General features: G+C 34.7%; 1 protein-coding gene across 1 annotated transcript in view; it reads right to left on the reverse strand.

The window, feature by feature from the left end:
* Nucleotides 1-694: 694 nt before the first annotated feature.
* Nucleotides 695-17,755, reverse strand: part of Chm (CHM Rab escort protein) — a 154,518-nt gene continuing 137,457 nt past the window's right edge. The window contains exons 13-15 of the mRNA XM_028874763.2: nt 14,980-15,078; nt 9,352-9,512; nt 695-3,778 (exon numbers count right to left, since the gene is read on the reverse strand). Of these exons, the coding sequence (XP_028730596.1) occupies nt 3,587-3,778; nt 9,352-9,512; nt 14,980-15,078 (452 nt within the window). The 3' untranslated portion in view covers nt 695-3,586. The remainder of the gene's footprint in view (nt 3,779-9,351; nt 9,513-14,979; nt 15,079-17,755) is intronic.

Raw genomic sequence — 17,755 nt, forward strand, 5'->3', positions numbered from 1 at the left:
TTGTTAAGTTAAACCAAAACCATTCAAAGTTTGATAGTCTGCCATACAAATTTATCACTGTGGGTAGGTAGATGCCTGCAAATTAAATAAAACACACAGTGGACAACTATTTAATAACAGTATAAAAGCAGAAGACTAACCCAGATCCAAGACAATCTTTTTAGTTATTGATATATACATATATATATACACATACACATATGTGTATATATATATATGTATATATATGTATATATGTACACACACACACACACACACACACACACACACATGCCCCTAGGTTTTTCGAGACAGCATTTCTCTGTGTAGCAATGGTTGTCCTGCCAGGCTGGCTTTGAACTCACAAGAGATCCACCTGCCTCTGCCTCCTGAGTGCTGGGATTAAAGGTGTGTGCCACCACTACTTGGCATTTATATATTTTTAAAAGTGGTGTTTGGGATTATTATTTTATACTAATCAATACACATTAATTTAAGTCAGTCTCCTATTAAAGAATACTTAAGTTATAATCAAACACATGTAGAACTGACTATAAGCTAAGGAAATCTTCTATGAGGAGTGGAAGTGCTAGATAACAGCCTGTCTACACTGAAAAATTCTAGTAGGTACACAGCTAAGCAAAGTCTCTACCATTCAGATGCATCTCTACCCTATACACAAAATTCAAATATGAAAGAATAGGCCACTACAGTGGAAAGGCATTGAAAAGTCTTTATTTCCTCTGAAAACTCCCTGTTACAGTGTGCAAATTATTATTCATGCTTTTAAAAATACTTATAATAAAGTTTACTGAGCAAAAAGACAAATTATTAAATACCAATAACAGTACATAAATAATTTGCAAGAAAATGGTTTTAATTCCTTTAAAATGATTGCTACTATTTAGGAACTAGAAAACAAAATTTAAGACAGAAAAAAAAATCTAGAAACAACTTTGCCAGAAATTAATAACTGTCAACAATCAACTTTATAATTGTGGATATTATTTTAGAAATTTCCTTTATCCTAGAAGTTACCCATGTTTGTGGCCATTTTACTTTAGAAAAATAGAAAGTGACATCTATTGTTTATGTTTTCTTGGGCAGGCACACCAACTAGAAAAAATATATAAAAGCAACATGGGATTAGTTATTGGATCTTATATCAATCACTTAATGATATGATTTTTGGTTACTAAGAAAACAGGCATGCATATTTAAATATTTTGAACATACAAGTAAAAATTCTTTGATAACAGCAACTTTCAAAGTTTAAATTACTGTAATATTTGCATTATGTAAAACAGCAATTTTATTCATATCATGTTAAACTTATGGTTTTACAACATTACCTTAATGATTGTTGTTGGTATTGTTTTGAAGTTAAAACAGCAAAAATAAGTATTTACTGGCAGTAATTAAGAAAACAAGAAAATGCTCTTCAAATGTTTAGTATTGCATTCTGAGGCAACAGGAAATAGGAAGAACTGTCTTTACAATCTTTAAGAAGAGTTTTGTGGTATTTTTAACCACTACTTGAAGCATTTCAACAATATATTTAGTAAATGACCTGGAAGCGCGATTGTTTGGATGACATCAAAGGAATAAAAAAGCTACAGTATTTACTAGGCCATGAAAGCATACAATAGTTGCTGCTGCTGCTCTACAATTTATATAGCTGGGGTGTCCAAAGGTTTCTAGTTATTCTAAACCTATCTAGCCTAATTGTCTCCTTTAGGTAAATGCGCATGCTGCATTTAGGAGGTCTTAACTCTAGATTATAACAAAGTATAACATTTTTAGTGGTGCAACTTTATTGTGATTGTATTCCAACTGAATATCCCCATCTAAGAGAAACTTCCCTATTGCTGCCATGGAGAGGCAGGACCAATACCTGGTGCTGTACAGGTGTGTACTTGGCATTTAGTGCATGCCCTAGTTGGGCTTCAGCAAACAACAGACTGAAGAGCTGAAGCTTTGTGACAAAGTAGTTTATAATGTGATTCTGTCCCTGATTTGTGTGACATTACAAAAGGGAAAGGGTACTACAGAGGAGAGAGGGCTGTACAGCAGGAGGTGCAGGCAGTCTGAGAAGACTAGCCTGGGAATCTGGGATGTTTGTCCTCCTTCCTCAATTTAATTCAATCTGCAGGGGTCAGCAAGAGCAACATTCCTTGGATTTTTCCATTTCTTAAGACTCTGCTGGGAGCTTGCTTTGAAATCTTCCCTGAAACCTGGCCAGGCCAGGAACTAGCTGCACATGGGAGAACTCTATGCTTTACACTGGAGCCACTGCTCACTGACAGGAAGCACTGGGTTTATTTATTTACAGGTAGTTCTAGGTCCAAACTATTGCTCAAAGAAAGTAGACCACCAGAGCTTGGAGAAATTTAAATTGCAGGCATTGCAAATAGATTTGCTGCCAATGTATAGCCCTCATGTTTTCATGTAAAGTGTGTATTTCAGTTTATTAACTGTTATACTCTGTTCATTTCTCCATGGTTTCAGGTTTAGTTGCCAGAAGAGGAATATGAATTTATTAAGTATTTCTAAGACTTTAAAAACGACCATTCCACTTGTTACTAATGAGGAAACAGACTTGCATTTTAAAAATTTAACACAATAAATATAACACTGTGATCATGAGGTTGGTTTGATATTTATCCACAGGTTAATCAATGAGAAAGTTCCAAAACAGTATTTTTCCAGAAGAACCATTCTAAAGATGGTGCTGCATTTATCTCATAACCACTCTGACATAGTAAGCATAGTATTCCACTTTGAATCTGGAGAAACTGAAGATAAGAAGTTAAACAATTTGCCTAATATTTTGAGTAGCATAGCCATAATGAAATTAGTTCTGGGAACAAGGAGGTTCGTGCTTCAGTTACCCTGATTTAGTAGAATCATAAAGGACCTTTTCCAAATGTTTGCTTCCATTCTTACATTTCCTCATTTTTGAACTTTAGCCAGTGTGTATAATATTACATCCAAATTACTAATTACTAACAAATCATTATTAGCAAAACATCTGAACACCTTAGTATTGACATTTTTGGTTCTTAACATAGAAAATAAAACCAACTTTTACCCCAAATATAGGCTTCTGGCCAGATTATGGTAGCTTAGCTTTACTCTATTGTATTTACATATCCTTTTATCTGTTATATCATACCCAGAATGAAAATATAATTCAAATAATCAAAATAAGTATGTGAGCTGATTCTCCAGATGTGGCTTTCAACAAAAAAGATCCCAAGTGGCAAACAAATTTATGTGAACACCACATAATTACTAACTATGCATAGGATCCCTTTCACATCATAGCTACATTCCCAGGAATCAGTCCATTTATATTTTTTATCTGCTAATCTTACAGGTTTGTTATCTTAAAACAGGCAAGTCAATGTGCTTTACAAGTGTTTTATGTTCCTGGAAATGCCCTCTTTGAAGAAAATTCCCCTTTAAATTTCTGGGACTCACTTCTTCTTGTAATTTTGCCTATTGGTTGTTGTTTTCTAAAAGATTTCATATATTCCTTCCATCAAGAAGACTATGAAACCAAGAGGAATTTCCAAGTTAGGATATTAAATCTGAGGCATATGCACTACTCAGAGGGCTCCTCTGGGTTTCCCAGGTCTGTACTTTCCTTGGGAATCTCTGAGTTGGCCTCTTGTATGACATTGGATTCTGAAGCTTCTTGTTGTGAGCTGTCTCCCTCAAGGACAATATCTTCAGGATTTGGTGGGGCTGGACAGAAGTCTTCATTTGGGCAGATTTGCTGGAAAAGTGTTTCTGCCTAGTCAAGGATGAAAGGACAAATTAATTTTTGGACATCAGCTTAAAATGTATGTGCATTTGTGGCACTATCTAAAAAATCACATCTTTAAAAACTTAAGTAAACAGATTTTAACCAGTATATGCGGCTGAGTTTAGTAGAACAAGGTAAGAGAATAAAAAAGCAAACATGAGGCTAATAATAAACAGATAGTAAGGCCTGGCGGTGGTGGCACACGCCTTTAATCCCAGCACTCGGGAGGCAGAGGCAGGCGGATCTCTGTGAGTTCGAGGCCAGCCTGGGCTACAGAGTGAGTTCCAGGAAAGGCGCAAAGCTACACAGAGAAACCCTGTCTCGAAAAAACAAACAAACAAACAAACAAACAAACAAACAAACAAACAAACAAACAAACCAGATAGTAAATATGGCCAAGTCACAATAATCACCTCACTGTTAAAGCTTTGTGTCATGCTAGGGAGCTTCTACTCTAGGCAACTGGTAAGGAAGAGTCATTTTAAGGTGTTAAAGAACACACTGGTTCTCCCTTCTTTGTAATACACATGCAAGTGTAGTCGGATGAACCTCTTCTGACTGCCTATTCCCAAATAACCAGTCAGAGGCTTAATATTAATTACAAATGGTTTGGTCTATGGCTCAGGCTTATTATTAGCTAGCTCTTACATCTTAAATTAACCCATTTCTATTAATCTATGTATTGCCACATGGCCAGTGGCTTATCAGTGCTTTCACATCTTGGTTCTTGGGCAGCTTGCTGGCTTCTCCTTACCTGCCCTTCCTCTCCCTAGCATTCTTAGTTTGATTGCCCCACTTACACTTCCTGCCTGGCTACTGGCTGGCCAATCAGCATTTTATTAAACCAATTCAAGTGAAAAATCATTACAGTGTACAAGAGCATTATTCCCCCCACAGCATGCAAAGACATCTATTTGGCCAAAACTTGACCATCTATGGCCCACAGGTCCAACCCAGACCACCTCTTGCTTTTTTAAATAAAAGTTTATTGTAACACAATTCTCATTAGTTCACCCACTATCTATAGTTGCCTTTTCTCTTTAATGGCAGAGCTGAGAAGTTTCAATGAAGAGTACACAGGCTTTATAAACTAAATATTTACCATCTGGACACCTTCACTAGATGATTAAAAATGATATTCCTGAGAGTTTGGTGGAAGGGCAATAACAGAAACTTTTAAACTTTAAAGTTGATTTGAATTCTTTATTTTTTATTACATATGTGTATAACATGCATGCCAAAGCACACATGTAGTAGCCAGAAGACAACATTCTGGAGTTGTTTTTTTTCCTTTTACTTTAGGTTCTGGGATTTGAGCTCAGGTTGTGAGGCTTTCATGGCATGCACCTTTACCAACAGAGCCATTTTCTTGCATTTAATATGGACTTGAAAGCAATATGATTTTTAGGTATGCTTCAAGTATATACACATTTTGAAACAGAATATTTACTATGTATATACTTTAAAAATTTGAAATATTTAGTTGAATATATATGTATGTAGTAACATCTTGGCATGCATAGTATAATGGTTACCAAAATCAAATGAACTAAATCATGCCTTAACTTAGATTTGGAAAGTACATTAAGCAAACTGATTCAAATTCAGAGTGACAAAAATCAAGTTTTATTTGAAAATTCCACAATGATCTGAAATACCTTTTATGCTAATTAAAAACAAAAACATGCATAGCTACCATTTTGGATGTTCGTAGTTAGAACATTTAACATCTGGTCTCTTGAAGTATAAAGTGGAGGAATAAGGAAATAGTGAACAGACGATATAAACTTTTAGTGACAAAATGACTAACTGTTGTGGATCTAATGTGCTGCATAGTGGTCACAGTTAACTCTGTGCTGTCTACTACAAATATCTCAATTAAATACCAGACATGCTTACTTTGCTCTTCATCCTAGGAATTCAGTATATGCCTTTGCCAGAGATTCCTGGCTCCTACTGTAGAGGCTCGAAGAACTACATCAAGGCCTCTACTACTTCACACCTCAGTTCTCCCTGATGGCCTTTTGTCCTATATTTCCATCCTGTCTGTAAAAGTTCTCCCTCCCCTTTGCTTCCCCATGTAAACAGATGCCAACTCATGGGAATGCCATTTTCTGTTTCTTTTTTAAAAATTTTATTTTATAATTTAATTTTACATATCAGCCATGGATTCCCTTGTTCTCCCCCCCCCACTGCCTTTCTCCCAGCTCACCCCCCATTCTTATCTCCTTCATGGCAAAGACTCCCCTGAGGATTGACTGGACTGTTTCTTTTTATTATTATTATTAAGAAATTTTCTATTCACTTTATATACCAACAATAGATACCCCCCCTTTTCCTCTTTCCACCCCCAGCTGTCCCCCTCAACAACCCCCGTCCCCAAATTTTCCAAGTCAAGGTCTCCCATGGGGAGTCAGTAGAGCCTGGCACAATCAGCTGAGGTAGGTCCAAGACCCTCCCCCATGTGTGACATTTTCTGTTTCTTAAACTCTGTTCTTTCCCCACTGACAAAGTTCCAGCAGGCACCATCTGTCAAAGAGACAGTTTGTAAATCAGAGTAGTCGTCTTGCCTCAAAGACCCTGCCTCTTACCATAATCTATCTCTATGTGACTCTCATTGGTGCTTATGGAAAACAAAATTCTCTTTATGCCACTTCCCAGCTTAAAATCACCCCATTGCTGACAAGATAAAAGTGACAGTCCTAACTATTACATTATAAACTCTTCCAGCCTACTTTCTCTGGTCCTACCTTCTATCACTTCTTTCAACCTCCAGATCTCATGTTTTGCTACACTAAGAAGTGGTTATTTGGACTTTCTAAAACACAATGTTTACATCCTGTGCAGGTCAAGATGTTATTCTCTCCATCTGCAGTGTTTGTCTTTGATTTGATTTATCATGTCCCACCATACAAGGTTTTCATGGTCACTATACGCACTGAACTGGTGGCTTCTAAAGCTAGATCAAGTAGTATTATCAGTGTGTAAGTCATTAGTGCATCCTAAAATCATAAGCTGTCATATATACAAGAAAGTCAGATCTATATATTCAATCTCTATGAATTAACAGGTAAGAGGTGCAAAATTTCCAAATGTTAAAATGCATAACTTTAGCTGAGAAAGAAATATATTACAACTCTGCAGAGGCCTCTGCATTTTACATAGGCAAAGCCATGATAATATTCTGAGAGCTTTCATGAATAATTTCCTTATTTAGAAAACAGAAGTTGCCAATATCTCAGGTGACTGAGATAACCACATGATGATACACTGGAATTAGCTCAATTTATCTGAATAAATTGGCAATTTATAAATATTACTGATGCTCTTTAAAGAAGGCATATTTTTCCTCAAGTGGATATGAGATGTAACATGTTAATGAGCATTCAAACAAACATTAATGGTGTTTTCTTCATTATATTTCATATAACCTATGAAAGTTATCTTTTTGTGAAGCAAACTACTGCATAAAAAATAGCCTCTTACCTGTAATCTTCTAGTATGCAGTATAGCTCACAAAAGCACTTGTAAGTCCTTATTTTAAAATTCAACTATTTTGGTTTAAAACAAAGTTTGTTTACTCAGGAAAAAATACCAACCCAAGTTAATTGGCTAAAGGCTTTTTCAAATTTCCTTCTTTCATGAAAAATGGGTCACTAAAGTAAAAACGAATTTAATAGTTTAAGACAATGCAAATCTTGAGCTATGGGTAGTTGTAATTTCCTGTACGTTTGACATCATTCAGGACCTAGCATAATTTTCCAGGACCAATATTAGACTCTAATGATGAAATATAAAATTATGGCAAAGGTTGGTTCATTGTTCATAGCATTACTGCTGTACCAAAAGAGATTTTTGTTTTGTTTTGTTTTCAGACAGGATTTCTCTGTGTAGCTTTGCTCCTTTCCTGGAACTCGCTTTGGAGACCAGGCTGGCCTCGAACTCACAGAGATCTGCCTGCCTCTGCCTCCCGAGTGCTGGGATTAAAGGCGTGCGCCACCACTGCCCAGCCAAAAGAGATTTTTAAAGTTTCAGTAAGACCACTTGGTACTAAACTCACTGTTACTGGTGATAATATGATTGAATCCATGGTCTTCTGTGGTCTTAGAGTCAACCCCTCCCATACATACATACACTCCACAAAGCTCAGGGAACTGCAGACAAGGGGGTGGAAAGAAGATGTGAAATACCATTTTGTAAGTAAGAAAGATATAGCCATGACAACCATGAACTCACAAAAGTTGGGCCCTCATACCTCTGAGGTATGGAAGGAGATGAAACTAAAGGGGGTCTACCACTTACTGCTGATCTATTGGTAACCAATAGAGTTTAGGATTGGGGAGGCAGAGTATCTAGTTGCATACTCACTAGTTCAGGCCCTCAAGGTTAGTTTCAAACTTAGAGTCACATACTTGGCCCTAACCAAACTACATGGGGGTATTAAACAAATCCCAAACTGGTAAATAGGGGAAAGAGATTTGTAGTGTGCGTGTTTGTGAGTAAGGGGATTACTGACAGGGTTGGTAAGGAAATAGGAATGGGTAGATGAAAAGTATTTAGAATACACAATGTACATATATGAAATTATGAAGAACAAAATTTACTAAAAAACAAAAAACAATATTAAATTATCTACTTGTTGACTAAACGATGGATGTGCCAAAAGCATCTGACAAAAGTTTACACATCTGTCTTAAAACATACCTTCCCTTCTTTTTTTCCTATCAAGGTAAAAACCATGTTTTGTAATATGCCCTAAGGAACTTCTGCTTAATGGAATCAGAGTGTACCTTTGGCGCCTAGAATAAGTGGGTACTTTTTCACAGCTCTACCTAGGACTAGCCCATGTAGATTTATTATACTTCTTGGCAACTATAACAGCAGCTTTGGGGCACTGGCTTGAGTCAAAACATTAATGGTGTTATGTTCATTATATAAAATGACATCACTCATTCTTTTCTAAGATTAAGAAATGCATTAGAGCATTATAAAATTATCTTATATACTTTACTCATTCTACCCTTCTAGAAATGGCTCAGGTTGTTGCAGAATAACATTTATTTTTTTCAAAATATGCACCAATAATACAACTGTTTCTATTAGAAACATTATTTAAGAATACAGGCATTTTAAATTCATTTTAAGAATATATATTTCTAATATCTTCATTATTTATTCTCAAAGTACTATTCATAAATAAGCCTTTATAATTCCTTATATAACTCAAGGAGGTAAAAATAGCTGACAAAAGTATATTTAACGTAGCACTGTAGTTCACTGAAAAAAAAAAAGCCAAACAGTATTAAATGAGAAAGAAAGATGTTTTACTATTTTCTTTTCCCTCCTCCCAAGAGGATAAACCACTCACTTACCCCAGTATATCAATTTCTTTCTTTCTTTCTTTCTTTCTTTCTTTCTTTCTTTCTTTCTTTCTTTCTTTCTTTCTTTCTTTCTTTCTTTCTTTCTTTCTTTCTTTCTTTTCTTTTCTCTTTTTTGTTTTTTAGAGACAGGGTTTCTGTGTCAATTTCTTAATACAAAACTGAGAAACACCAATGCCTTACCTGTTTGACTGCATTATCATTTCCTAGACCACAGTCTGGGCCAGAGCACACATAAACATTGGATGGTAAATCATTATAACAATCTCTGCTGACATCTGAAGAATCTCTCATATTGAAGTAGAGTGCCCATAGAATCCTTGGCTTTTCAACATGTTCATTTTCTAGTGGTAGAAATAAATTTTATCACATTGAAAAACATAATTTACTATACTATACGGGCAAATATCAATAAAGCTATGACGACATTATACTAAATTGGACATTTTTATATATAAGGGATTATTGAATGCGAAAATACAAACTCTAAGGGAAGTATATGGCATTTCAAACAATGAATGCTTTTCAATCCAGGACAAGTTAGATTTTAGAAATTATTTTGAAAGGTTGGCAAGATGGCTCAGCTGGTTAAGACACTGGTTACCAAGACTGAAGACTGGTGTGCAATCTCTGGAACTCACATGACGGAAGGAGAGAAACAACTCCTGAATTGTCCTCTGACCAAATGTGCAGTGTTGTGTACACATGAACACACAAATAAATAAATAAATCCAACAAAATATTAAAGTTCTTAAATCATACCCACCTTTAAATTATCTTCTCTAAGTTTTTCTATGTTTCAAAAAGAAAAACAACTTAATGGTATATGGTAACTTAATAGTATATACATATGAAATGATAATTATAGAAAATGACATTATTCAGAATAAACAAAAGCATAGCAAATAGAGATAGGAATTAATGGGCACTTAGAGGTCAGGGAGAGGGGGTTGGGACAAAGGTCAGGTCGCTATTTATGGATATGGAGTTTCTTTGGCAGAGGGCACAAACAAATGTTTTGTAGTTGTTTCTAGAGATGTTTAGACAGTTCTATGAATATACCTTTTAAAACTTGGAGTTTTACTTAAAATGTGAAAATTTTATGGCACATGAATAATATCTCTAAAAATATTACTTAACATACAGAATTTAAAATGATATATTCTAACTCTCATTCTAATGCTTTATGTTATTGGACCACAAAATTAATGGGAAACAACAAGCACAAAACAATTACCCAAAAATGAGGCCAATAGGTTGAATGTCATTTTGTGTACAAGTTCCCTCACTGAATAGCAGCCAACCGTTATGCATGCTAGGCAATGACATAGGATCTGGGTACATACAGATGGAATAAACTTAGTTCTGATTCTCCTGTTTTAAAAAATTTCTCCTAATGCAGGGCCTAGCACACAAAAAACATACATTAAATAATTTATAAATTGATTTTAGTACTATTCTCAATAATCAAAATATAAAGTGTTTATAGAAAGGTCCAATCTTGTTAGCCTCAATTGCTACAGCCTATTTCTTATTATAGTAATGATCATTGCTCTGCCTCTCTTCTTTTAAAATGTTATAATTAAAGTTTCTTTGGTTGAAGACAGAAAATATTGCTGTTAATATATGTATTGATTATAGTTTTTTTCTAGCCCAACTCTGCCAAAAATTCAAATTCTACATAATGATAAGTAATGTTTATGACAATAGTCCAACTCTGTGAGATACAGTATGAATCATCAGGAAAATGCTAAAGGTATAATTATCCAGTTACTGTTCTTATTGAATTACTAAACAATGTAGAACAATATTTTAGCTAAATATGCCATTGAATTAATAAGAATGTCCTAGGCCCTAGGATAATTTTATTTCATTTTAAATATCTCTACTGTAGGAAGAGCAAATATGCCATTTTTCTAGTTTGTTCTAAACAATTCATAGTAATTAGTGTGAAAAGATAAGGAGCTGAGTGAAAAAAGTGATCTTATAAGGAGTTTTTAATTTTTCATAATTATTTATTTTATGTGGGTAGGTAGGTGTATTGTCTGCATATATGTCTGCACCATGTGCAGGCTGAAGCTAGAAGAGGCCATAGAATCCCTTAGGAACTGGAGTTCCAGACATTTGTGAGCTACCATGTGGGTAATGAAAATTGAAGCCAGGTTCTTAGGAAGAGGAGACATTCTTAACCACTGATTCCTCTCTCTAGCCCCAAGGGATCTCTTACTGATTTGAGTCCGAGGTACCACTAATTTATGCATATTAGGTAGCATATTAGGTAGCAAAAACTACTTATTAACAAAATAATGTAAGAAACATATTTCAGTTAAAATCACGTGGCTTTTATTAAATTGACTAGTGAGTTTAGCTTCACTAAACTATGAGAATTTACTTAAAAACACCACCTATGAGTGATGCATCAACTACTGCAGGGAAATGCCACCTATGTGTAATGGCATCAAATACCACAGCAGGGAAGTGAGCTAAGGTGTGGAAGGTCTTTAATAGGGCCCAGGTCATATCTAGGTATATATTAGGTGAGCCTATCTTGTAGTTCATAAATGTTCTCTGCCTCAGACGACAGCCTTCATTCAATACAAGACGGGTGAAATGAATAGCCCTACAGATTTCAGGAAAGAGATTTCACAAAGGTTAAGGCTTTGACAAGAAACTATGTTGAAAGTGAAAATTGACATAGTCTGAAGATCAATGGTCTGGATACAAGGGAGCCATCAAGCTTTGACCTTAGAACCTTCAAAGAGACATGTAATTGCTTCATCTTTCTTGGAGGTCAGCTGGAGGCAGAGAGAGAGAGAGAGAGAGAGAGAGAGAGAGAGAGAGAGAGAGAGAGAGAGAGAGAGAGAGAGAGAGAGCGAGCGCTGGAAAAATAATATTCATTCTGAAGCAAGTAATTGTCAAAACTACTAAAGCTGATAAATAATTGCTCATTTCAATCAGTAAGATGATGTGCTAGACTAAGGAAGTAATAGCTGACACAGAATAAGATTGTGTTAATTAAACAAGTACATATCCTGAATAAAGCAGGTAAAAGAAAAATAGTCAAGGCAAACCAAATGAAAGCAAGATCTATAGGTGCATGTCATGTGCAGCAAACAAGTAAGTAATTTAGTTAAGCTGCTTAAGTCCTGGAATATAAAATTGAAATACAAAACAAGAAATTAAGAGATGGCATTTGATTTCCTGGTACAGCAAGTATTTAGTACCTTTGCCAGGCAGCAAATTAACACTTCATCTATGCAGGAAATTTGTTTTTGGAAGCATTGCTGTTAGAGAAAAAAATGACTACAATGGAATGAGGCAGCTCCACTAACCAGGCAGAATGGAGGGAAAACAAATTAAAAAGTCAGAAAGAAGACGATGCTGTCCTAATACTACATTCTAGACATTTTAAAGTACTGTATCAACAAAATTCTTGCTTTACCTTGTATTAGAAAAAAAAAAAAAGAAAGTCTTGTATTATAAATAAGAAATCAGTAAAGTTCTGTCAGTGAGGTTCACATACCACTCAGTTTATCACCTCTCAATGTTTACAAGGATATTCTAGACTCTACACAGAAAATTAATTGTAAACAATGACCTTATTTTTTCTATAGAATGAGGCTCATTAAGCACAAATCATCAGATATTTCTTTAGATTAAAAAGTAGACAAGGATTTAGAGATATTTGATGGGCTTAAAGGAGCCTGGTGGGTGGGTAAGAGTATAATTATTTCTTTGGAGAGGGCAATCTGAAGAGCTCTGGCTGATATCCATGAACCAGAAAGGTAAGAAAGATAGGCATTGTCTTCAGAATCTTACTACAATTCCCCACATACACTGTCAATCAGTGTTATAGTAGTAAAGAGATCATCATCCTTTTCATGAAAGGAAATTCCTTGTAAGGTGACGAGGCTAATTTTCATAAAGGTTTATGATGCACAGCACCATATAGAATGTAGAACTCAAATGCAAAAAAAAATGCCACACAACATTATTCTGTTATGTTTCAGCAAAAAATATTTACAATGCTCTAAATCACCAAGTTTCAGATGATTGTCGAATAACCAAAACATAATAAAAGCCTGTAAAAATAGAAGCTTTTGCAAGAGAAGGACATGTTTTAATGTATTAAAAGTTCATATTGCTCATAAAGTTGCTTCTCCCTCATTTAGGCAGGAAAATGAATTGAGTTCGCTTCTGCAGGTGACTTTGCCTCTTTGACCTGCCATGGCCCAGTGCTCACTTTATCTGGTGATTCATTTTCAATAACTCCAACAGTATTTGTTCTGACATTTTAATTAAAATATGACCACTACCTCATCCTGATGATAAAAAGGCCTATGTGTCAGTGAAAACTGGCTTTGCAGTGCCTCGGTGCACCTGAGGACCCCTCTGGCATAGTTCTTGCTAAAGAATTTCACTCAGGTTCCAAACAATACATCATTTCTAACTGGGATCACTTTCACCATTAAGATTAATCTTAAAAATCTAAAATGGCTAGTGGATGCTAGTTAGCGAACATGTAATTTCTGCCAGCCTGATTTTGTAAACCAGAAAATTAAATGCATTTAAAAAGTGAGGAATAATGATATGTTTAGTGTATTATTTGGCACAGTCATAAACTGAAATTATAACAGAGACACTATGAAAAATTTCAGAAATGAAAACAATACTCATGGTTATGAGCAAGAGATGCAATTAGAGCCAGAAGATAAAAACTATGACTCTACATAAATTGAGGGATATGGTTGTGTATATTATAAAATTGAAATGAAATTTGTAATGGTAACTCAAACATTTATATAATACATTCAAATAAAAATATACATAAATGAACTAACTCTAAACTCAAGTGAAGCTTTTTTAGATGCAAAGAATTTATTCAACTGGGGATTTCACAAAGAAATTACATTAGCAACTATAAATGGAACACTTTGTCAAATACGTAACTGTTTGTATCTCACTCTATCATCTCTGTATTAAGAAAGGAGTAAATAGAACCATTAGGAATAAAAACAAATGGCTGGCTATCTGAATAAGTGTATCATTTAAAGAAAACAGCAATGGAAGAATGGAAGAAAGTCAAAGGAATCAAGCAAGCATGAAAATGCTTCAATGAAAATTACCTTTACTTCATATACCTGAGGAAGATCTATCACACTACATTTCTGACCACTGACATACTACATTTGCGATATTTGTTCCAGTAAGAGCTACTAGTTGTACCTTGTTGCTTTTTTTGGGGGGTGCTGGTGGTGGTGGTAATTTTAAAAATTAAAAGTGGAAAAGTATTCTTTAACTATGAGTCAGAAACAGATATCATTTATAGAGCTAAGTATTTGGTAGAGAAGTAGTACTTAAGATAATCATTTAATAATTAGGACTTGTATACTTGCCAAGTAATATTTTGATTTTCTGAAAGTTAAATCAACATTTTAATAAAGGAATGTATGCTTTTTCAAAAAATACTGTAAAATAAATATAGTTATAAAAAAGTACCTGTAACATTACCAAAATTAATTGAGAAATTTCCGTACATTCCCTTTCTCGGGCATGTATGTATGCGTATAAATGTATATTTTGATAATTATGTTTTTTGTCTATATGTGTGATTATTTTCCTTTAACAATAAAGAATGAACATTTCTTCTCTTATTTATGCAATAACTGTGTTCAAAATCCTTACTAAATAAATATGTGGGAGTTATTGCTGAATACTGAACTTTAATTCAGGTTCAGTTCAGTTCATGAGATATATAAGAGGAATATCATGTTACATTAACTTTCCACTACAAATAATCTATTTTCTTACCTGCTTCCATTTCTGTATATGGAGTAAACAATTTCTGTACTACTTGTTCTAAATCTTCTCTTGCTGTTTTAGAAGACACACAAGTTAAATGCACCAAATCTGAAAAACAAAACCAAAACCAAAAACATACTCACTTCCTGCCCATCACAACCTTTATTCATATTCAAAGCACTCAGTTAGTATAACAGGTAGTAGTGATTGAACAAATCATGGTTCCTCTGTTCCATGAATTTACAATATAGTAATGAGGGTACAGGTAAAACCAATGTATTATGTCATACAAAAAATTAAATGTGTACACATGACAGTTAAAAGAAATCACATTAATACCCAAAGGTAAGTAACAGCTGAAGTTAATTTTGCAAAACATAAAGTAGTCAAGCTTATGAAATCATCTGTATATGCACACACATGTACACACACACACACACACACACACACACACACACACACACACACACAGATACACACACCAGGGTGGTGGGAGGGAGCAAAGTACAAGATTTATTAGACTAAAGAAGAATCCATTATACAGACTTGGTTGACAAGTTAACAACAAATCATCCATCCTTTACATAAAACGTTTTTGAGTTAACACTGTTGGCTTAATTTGAATCATAGAATACTTCAAAGTCCATAAAATAGGAGTCAAAACAATCCATACAATATTTCCAGGAATTCTAAATTACTTATTTTTGCATGTACAAATTCACACTGCCTAGACGTAGATAATGTTGAGGTTATAGAATGTAGTATCATGTACAAGGACCCTTCACAAAAGTGAAATAGTGTAGTCTGATAGAAGTTCTGAATGCATATGTACAAAATGTTGGCATTTTCTTTGGGGCCTAAATAAAGACATGGAGACTTATTAATTATGAATGCTTGGTTCTTAGCTTGGGCTTGTCCCACTTGCTCTTTTAACTTAATTTAACCTGTTTCTATTCATCTATGTTTTGCCTTGGGGCTTTTTACCTTTCTTTCATCCTGTATGTCCACTTTCCTACTTCTTCCATGTCTGTCTGTCTGGCCCATCTCCCTGTTGTCTCCTTTTCTTTTCTCTTTTCACCACTTGCCCCCCTCCCCCAGCCTAAATTCCTCCTCCTACTTTTTCACCCTGCCTGGAAGTTCGGCCTGTACCGCTTCCCTCACTATTGGTTGTTCAGCTTTTTATTAGACCAATCAGGTGCCTTGGCAGGGAAGATAAAACAGCAACACATCTTTACATAATTAAACAAATGTAGCACATCTTTACATAGTTAAACAAATGAAACATATCTTTGCATAGTAAAATAAATCTTCCAAAATAAAATAACAGCAAAAAAACCAGTATAATACAGAAGAGAGCATACCAAGAAATTCTTTTCCAAATATACCACTAAAATGCATATCCATTTCTCCTGTAAGAGTTTATTTTACAATAGTAGAAATTTGAAAAACCCTGGAAAGATATTTAAAATTTTATAATGAAAGCTCAAATCAAAATAGGACTCTTATCATTAAAATTCATTCCCTAAATACAGAAAACGTAGCTTATGTGCACACTATGGTTTTAACTAGCCACAAAGAATCAAATCATGTAACCTATAGGAAAATGGATGGAATTCGAAATTACTGTGCCAAACAAAATGAATCACATTCAAACATCTTTTTTTATATGTGGAATTTCTGCAGAAGGGGCATGAATACAAAAGTGGGAGTGCTTAGTATGTAAAAAGGAAAGGAAGAGAAGAAAACTAAGAAAAGGACCAGGTGTGTGTGAATATGGTCAGAGCACATTACATGAATACATGCAAATGTTAGAATCAAATCTGATGTTTTGTATAATTAATACATAATAAAATCAATTTCATATTCAAATGATGTAAAATATCTATGAATGAAATGGGGACCTTTATGTGTGTGTGAGAAAATGGATGATGTATATGTGTGTAAGGTGGAAGTGAGCTCTTCTGTGAGGATGTGTTGAGGCCATAGGCTGACATTGTGATGTATCCCTCAGTAGGACCTTATTTTCTGAGTCAGTGTCTTTCACTGAACCTGGGGGCTCTCAGCTTCAACTAGAATGACTTGCCAGTAAGCCCTAGGTTCCCATCTATCTCTACCTCTTAGCACCGAAACTGCAGAAGTGTGGTGTTTCACATGGGTGGTGGGGATCCAAATTCAAGTTTTCATGTTTACATAAGCACTTTACCCAAAGAATCTTCTCCCAAGCCCTGGTGAACTTTTAAACATGAGAGCAAAAAATCAAACTTTGTAGCCTTCCTAGTCTACCAAAGAAAAGTCATATTACAGGTTACTTTATGAATTATAATTTTCTCTTACTCCACTTTACTGTTCCTTGTATTATAGATTTTTTAATGTTACTTTTCAATTATGATTATTTTTGAAATTGAACTATCAATCTTTATACCTCAAGAATCTTTTGCAGGGCCAAACTTTAAAAATCATTTTTCTCTATTTCTCAATAAAACTTTTACTTAGTGTTTCACAAACATATGTTGCTAATGAAATTTCTTTGTCATGAGCAGATATTAATTATTCCCATTTTTGAAGATACATGTGTACACACTAATGCACCTATATATACACATATGAGTATGAGTAAAATATGACTGATTTCTTATGTGAAATGCAGGAAATTGACCTACCAGAACAGACGCACAGAAAGTACCAAGAGATCTCACCATCCTCAAATTAACTCTGCCCAAGAATTGCTCACAAAATTATAAGATGGAGTTATAAAATTCTTAAATGAATTTCAAAAATCTCAGAA

The sequence above is a fragment of the Peromyscus leucopus genome, chromosome X, assembly GCF_004664715.2.
Source record: "Peromyscus leucopus breed LL Stock chromosome X, UCI_PerLeu_2.1, whole genome shotgun sequence".
Taxonomy (NCBI): domain Eukaryota; kingdom Metazoa; phylum Chordata; class Mammalia; order Rodentia; family Cricetidae; genus Peromyscus; species Peromyscus leucopus.